At 59.1% G+C, this 6,138-nt stretch overlaps 5 protein-coding genes across 5 annotated transcripts; 3 read left to right on the top strand and 2 right to left on the bottom strand.

Moving 5' to 3' along the window:
• Nucleotides 1-338: 338 nt before the first annotated feature.
• Nucleotides 339-692, top strand: DQ04_07851040 (hypothetical protein; the record flags this gene model as incomplete). Its single annotated transcript, XM_009315332.1, has 1 exon — nt 339-692. The coding sequence occupies one exon, from the start codon at nt 339-341 to the stop codon at nt 690-692; it is 354 nt and encodes a 117-aa protein (XP_009313607.1).
• Nucleotides 693-1,295: 603 nt separating this feature from the next.
• On the top strand, nt 1,296-1,652 carry DQ04_07851030 (hypothetical protein; the record flags this gene model as incomplete). Its single annotated transcript, XM_009315331.1, has 1 exon — nt 1,296-1,652. The coding sequence occupies one exon, from the start codon at nt 1,296-1,298 to the stop codon at nt 1,650-1,652; it is 357 nt and encodes a 118-aa protein (XP_009313606.1).
• A 747-nt stretch (nt 1,653-2,399) lies between these two features.
• On the top strand, nt 2,400-2,654 carry DQ04_07851020 (hypothetical protein; the record flags this gene model as incomplete). The annotated part of the gene is made up of 1 exon (XM_009315330.1): nt 2,400-2,654. One exon carries the CDS (start codon nt 2,400-2,402, stop codon nt 2,652-2,654), a length of 255 nt encoding a protein of 84 aa, XP_009313605.1.
• Nucleotides 2,655-2,780: 126 nt separating this feature from the next.
• On the bottom strand, nt 2,781-3,932 carry DQ04_07851010 (hypothetical protein; the record flags this gene model as incomplete). Its single annotated transcript, XM_009315329.1, has 1 exon — nt 2,781-3,932. The coding sequence occupies one exon, from the start codon at nt 3,930-3,932 to the stop codon at nt 2,781-2,783; it is 1,152 nt and encodes a 383-aa protein (XP_009313604.1).
• Nucleotides 3,933-4,719: 787 nt separating this feature from the next.
• Nucleotides 4,720-5,871, bottom strand: DQ04_07851000 (hypothetical protein; the record flags this gene model as incomplete). The annotated part of the gene is made up of 1 exon (XM_009315328.1): nt 4,720-5,871. The coding sequence occupies one exon, from the start codon at nt 5,869-5,871 to the stop codon at nt 4,720-4,722; it is 1,152 nt and encodes a 383-aa protein (XP_009313603.1).
• Between the last annotated feature and the right edge of the window lie 267 nt (nt 5,872-6,138).

Below are 6,138 nucleotides of genomic sequence, written 5' to 3'. Positions count from 1 at the left end.
TGCTGCTGCTGCTGCGTTTCTTGCCGCGTCACCAGCTGCGCCAGGTGCCCCAGACCCTCCATTGTCAGCCCAATCTCATCATCAAGAAGACGAACACCTGCAGCCGGTAGCCGCAGCGCTGCACAGACACCCTCAACGTACGCGCGGTCTTGCCGACATGCGTGCTTGTGGTCTTTCGCGCCCGCGACAAGAGGCCCGTAACGCGCACAGAAGAGAGAAAACGGAAGCTTTACATGGAGCCGATCATCCTCCGCTGAGCGCAACAGCAGGCGTGAGGAGAGAGAGGCCTCCACACCCAACTGCATCCTCTTTACTTCAGCCGCACTCGGCAGCTGCAGATGCACGGGTGCGGCGACAAGATGAAGCCCAACCATCGTGTCTTCCACGTCACACTCCAACGCGACACGTGCCCGCCAGAAAAGCCGTCTGTATCGCCGCTGCAGCTGGTCGATGTACTCCGCCTCCAGCGTAGTCCAGATGGGAGATCCATCGACCAGCCCTTTCTGCTGGAGCAGCCTTGGGTCGAGGCACCCCCGCAGCTGCAGCAGACCCTCTTCATGTCGTCGCTCCGAGATGTCGCTTGGCAACGACGGGAACACATGCCACGGCGACAACGCGTACCGCACCTCACACTGGGCGTGACGCAGCAACAGCAACAGAGGCTCATTCGCGCCGCCCAAGGCGACGCGTAGGAAAGAAAACTCACTGCGCTGTCGTGACGCCCTCGACGCGTCGAGAACTTTCCGCACCTGCGTGAGCGCACGTTTCTGCCAGCGCGCTGGGCTGTCGTCGAGGCAGCGAACGGCTCCGTTGACCATCAGGTCAGTGAACCACGAGGACTGCGCCACAATATCATTTCCATCATCATCTTCGTCGTCGGACCAGAGAGGAATTTCAAAGAGACACCGCGTCCCACTCATGCGTCGCGCCCCACCGTCACCGCCACTGATGGAGCTTCTGGCGGCGGTGGCGTTTGCGGCGTCACAAAAGAGCGGTGCCACGTCGTCGTTGCGTACTGCTTGGCGCAGCTGCGCTTCAAGCAGGAGGTCGCTCAGAAGATTAACAGGCAGAAAAGACAGCGGGAGGGCACGTGCGGTGGCACCGCCTGACGATTGCACAGCCCTACCCACAAGAACGGTGAACCTCGGCAACAACTTGCTGGTGCTGCTGCTGCTGTATGCAGGAGCAAACTGCGCAGCCAGCTGGCTGAGCGCCGCGTTGGTGGTGAGGCGGATCCACTCGGAGAGAAAATGGTACAATTCGTCCGCCACGCCGCATAGTCGGCGCACCTGCGTATGAGAGCTCTGACTCCTGGTGGCGCTGCTGCCACTCCCCGGGGGTGCAACGAACTCAACGCAGGTTGGTTGTTCGCTGAGGAAGTCCGCAACAGATCTATCCGTAATTGTCGCCGCGATGCGCGCATCAAACTCCTGCAGATCATCATAGTCAGCACCGTCATAGTCGGCGTAGTGATGTGCGTGAAGCGCGTTCTTCTTCTTCCTTTTCCTTTCAGTGCCAGCACCCGCACTGTGACTGCCTCGCTCGCCAAGGATGCCCAGCAGCAGCAGCAGCCCCTCGCGATCGCGGCACTCGTCACGCGGCTTAACGAGGCCGTCCCCGTTGCCGAGGCCTGCCACGAGCTCCACCTCTAGCGCGAGCAGAAGCGCACACAACGTCCTCACAAATACTGCCACATCGGCTGGCGACATCAAGGCGCGCAGGCGGCCCTCCAACCACTGCCACCGCTGCAGTCGCGTGGTGGCGACGTGCTCAGCAAGCCTCGTGGCTGTGACGTACCGGTGCACCCATGCAGCGATGCGACGGCTCCCACTCAACTCTTGCAGACTCCACTCGGGCGCGCACGCCATCGCGAGCAGCACCGAGTTATCTGTCCACGGCCGCACAAGCAGCGGGGAGCTGTGCAGAACGTCCGCGGCGACCGACAACCGCGGTTCCGTCACCTTCGCCGTAACAGTGAAGCACATTGCAGGGTGGGACCAGCAGAGCAGGAAGCCCAGCGCATCCTGCAGATAGCGCACAAGGGAATCTACATCGTGTTGCTGCTGCTGCTTCTCCCCACGATCAATGCAGGGTAGGCGGTGGTGCAAGAAGAGACTCATCAGTTCCGTAACAAGAGGCACAGTAGAGGGCAGTGTCACCGTTGATGTGATGAGGACACGCGCTCCCTTTGCGCGGCAGCGGCGACGCTTGTTAGACGATTGCGGCGACAACTCTCCGTTGCCTTCCGCCCACTGACGCCGCACGTGGTCAAATAACTGCCGCGCCATCGGCTTCACCGCAACAGCAGCCTCCTTCTGCCTAGAAGAGAAAGGCGGCGCCTTCATGGGGCATGCCCCCACTGCTGGAACAGTTCTTTTCGTTTGCCGTGAATCATTCGCATGCCTGTGGGGGGCCGCGTCCCCGCATGGGATAGCGGCGACGGCGTACGCTGGGTGCGCAAACAGGAGCGGCTGCGGCAGGCGGCGGAGTGCCTCGACGACGGACAAACTCACGTCGCGCGGATCCGCCATCCAGCAAGCCGCGACTTTATCGCCCTCAACGCTGCAGCAAAAATAGAAGAAGAAAATAAGGAGCGCAACGACGATGACATACCAAGAAACTCGAAAATATTGCAACTTCTACGCATGCACTAATGAGCGAATGCATCTTTCACTCATCCTTCGTCTTCTTGGTGTTGGTGTTGTTGTTGTTCTTCTTCCTTCAACTCGAGTTAACCGCCTTAAACAGACTTCTTTCCGCCCCCCACCCACCCAACGCATTCACTTCGAGGGGCAATGGCGTGACAAGTGGAGGTCCGAGCCGCAGTGCTTGCACTGGTCCTTCGATGTGCGCACTACAGCGGGTCGCTGCGGCCGATCCTGCTGTAGCTGATGATGTTGTTGTCGCTGTTGCTGTTGCTGTTGTTGTTTCGGTTGCGGCTTGGAGTGCTCCTGCTGCAAGGCCAGCGGTTTGCTTCTTTCGCCGTGATCCGCCACACTGACGGGCACAGGCAACTCCTGCGGCCTCGGCGCTTCATCCGCCGCGTTCCCGCCGTCACAGTGCCGAGTGAAGTGCGCCGAGGAGCCGCACTTCTGGCAGCAGTTCTGCGGGAACTCATTCTTCGCGCCACGTCGGTGTGACTGTTGGAGCCGTGACGTACCCTCCGTCGCAGTATCCACCGCCACGCAACTATCGGTTGCAGCTGCCGATTCCACAGCAATTGCTGGTGCTGCCGATGTTGACTCTTCGCTGGAGGGATCGGCAGTACACTGTCGCGTGAAGTGCGTCGTCGAACCACACCGACGGCATGCGTCCCGCGAAGAGGCCGCCGCCGCACTCCGCTTTGGCTCCCGCTCCACCGTCTGTGCCGCGTGCCCAGCGGCGTCCTCCGCACCGGACGGGCGCAGCCGCTTCTGTGCGTGCGACCTTTTGTCCCGGGGCCCCTCCTGGTCGCCTGCCGCAGTTGGGCGGGGCTGCGGCACCTGGCCGCCGCAGCTGTAGAGCTCCTCAATGGTGACGGGGCTCGGCACGACCTGCAGCGGAGTGCCTCGGAACCGCAGCCGTCCAAAGAACGACATACAGCTTTGTCCGGCGGCACCGTCAACATTCGGAGCAGCAGCAGCAGCAATGGTGGCGGCGTTATGAGCCGCAAACAACTCTGCAAGTGTGCAGTCCTCATCAAGGTTCACACTGCCACCGCCGTGGGTCTCAGCAGCTGCAGCAGTAGTAGCAACACTGTTTGGCAACGCGGGCCCAATGGCGCGCCACACGGCCTCCGCTTGCGTGTCGCCCTGCAGCTCCACCAGCGCAAAGCGGCGCTTGCCAAACCCCGCAAAGGCGCTGCGACGGACGCCACCGTCAAAGAGGAGTTGAAGAAATGACTCGTCCGCAACAGAGGGCAGCGGGTACACCATGAAGCACCGCCGCGTCATTAGTTCCCTAGAGTCGCGTCTCCACGTAGCAGCCACCACCACTCAGTACCTTCTCAGAATGCATGAGGGGGGCGGTGAGCCAACAAAAAAAAGGAAAAAGAAAAAAAGTGTGGGGCGCTGGTTAAATGCGGTGCAACACCACACAGTGCAGAGAGGACCTAATGGTCCACAATCAACAAAGAAAAAAGGGGGAGGGGTGATGATAAAGGGAGTAGAGAATTGGCACCGCCATCCCTGAGGAAGGCAAGAGCTGTAAGCAAAAATGAACATCCCATCATCTTTTTTTTTCTTTATGCTCAACGTTCCACACTGTGTTCCGCTCAACAAGAGAAACAAAGACAGCATTTCTCTCTCTCTGTGTGTGTGTGTGTATGTGTGTAACTGTACCAGCCACGACAATATCAGTGGTATACTGAGCCTTCTCACAACCTGCAGCAGCAGCAGCAACAACACAGGGAGATCAAGAAGAGGAAAGGTCAGTAAAAACGTCGGGAGAAAGAAAACACCTTCCAAGACCCATAAACGCAGAGTATCCTCTACTATAGTTCCATTATGGTAACACAGGGAACAAGCACAAACAAAAAGAAACGGTCAGCAATACAAAAGCAGGTCCATTCAAAAACAAACGCTTCCCTCGAGAGGGCTGTGGTAACCAAAATGTCCGGTAATCAGGGGGACTGGAGCAGGCGTAAGCTACGCTACCCCGATATGTACATGGTGAATACTTTTTGGTTCCCTCTCTTATGTCACCCTCGCATTGTCCTACAATACATCGTATCCCCTCCCCTCAATGGTGTGACCACGACGCCGGGAGCTCCACCGGCACACCAATGCGCGGTACGCCCGCCGCCTTCTCCGTGGAGCCTTCAGAGTTGGACACGTAGCGCTTCATACGAATTGCGTAGAGCCGCATCGGCCCTTTGCCCCCGAGCATGGTGTTTTGACCTCGCATCCCATCTGTGGCGGCGGGGGCACCATCGGCAGCACCACAGTGCCCAGGCGGCTGTGGAACAGAATACATCGATGTGACGTTGCTGCTGCTACCACTGCCGCCACAACCACTGCCGCCGCCGCCAGCCGCCGAGAGGCGGCCGAACTCCCCCCAATCAATGGGCACCTCCGCCGTGCGGCTGAATGTGCGGCGGCGTACACTGTCGCTGCGGGGTCGCCGCACCGAAGAACGACGGCGCACGCGCTCGGCGTGAACCGACATCGCCAGCTCGACACTTTGAGTTTTGACAGCAAATGACGCATCTATCATGTGGTCTTGCTTCGTTGCCGCCTCCGATGGTGGCACCGGCGCTGTGTGATTAAGAGGTGGCACGGCTTGGCTGCTAGCGTTACTCTTCGCAGTGCAGGTCGTGCCACCACAGCTGAGCGCCGCAGAGCGACTCTGCAACTCTGCTGTGTTCGATGTGACGCCGTAGCAGACCCGCACGCCCTGCTCAGCCTGATCACCGCTGCTGTCGTCAGTCACGAGAGCATCGCGCCCTTCATTTGGTAGGCAGAATATAGTGCGATCGTGAAAGTACGGTACCTCAGTCACGCCGGTGATAGTAGCTGTTGAGGGTTTGGTTTTGGTGTCCTTGGAGGCACACGGGAGTGTGATGCGCCCAGCAGGGGCGGTGCGCCCCCTCCGCTGCTGCTGCTGCTGCTGCCAGCTCTCCGTCACCAGCGACTGCAGAAACAGCTTCTCGTGCCGTGATAAACAGCGCCGGCTGGGCGATACGGCCGCCTTCCTCCAGCGAGGCAGTTCCACAGCAGTAGTAGTAGCAGCAGCAGCAGCGGAACCACCAGCGCCATCCCTAGCCGACAGCTCTGCGTGGCGCTTTGCGTGCGGTCGCCACATAGTGATTTGATCCCGCATCCGCTGGATCTTCCCCCAGCGGTACGCGCGGTCGTCTGGCGGTGGGAGGTAGAAATCCAGTCTAGACGACATTGCTGCGCAGTCGACTATATCCCCTCGTCGTACTGTCTTTTTATCTTTTTTTTCTTGTTGCTTTCTTTATCGCTGTTGCCTCGTTGCCGCACCTACCCAGACGCACACACAAGCACACCACGCTGCCCCCGCTCTTACCCCCAGAACACTAAACCTTTGTTTTTTTTCCCCCATTTTGGCCGTGCGTGTGTGCCGCACAGCGCGCAGAAGAAGGAAGGAAAGAAAGATATTATATATATATATATATATAGAGAGAGAGAGAGAGAG

This window comes from Trypanosoma grayi (assembly GCF_000691245.1).
Source record: "Trypanosoma grayi strain ANR4 Tgr_785_V1, whole genome shotgun sequence".
In the NCBI taxonomy this organism is placed as follows: Eukaryota; Euglenozoa; class Kinetoplastea; order Trypanosomatida; family Trypanosomatidae; genus Trypanosoma; species Trypanosoma grayi.
This window is presented reverse-complemented; position numbering and strand designations above follow the sequence as displayed.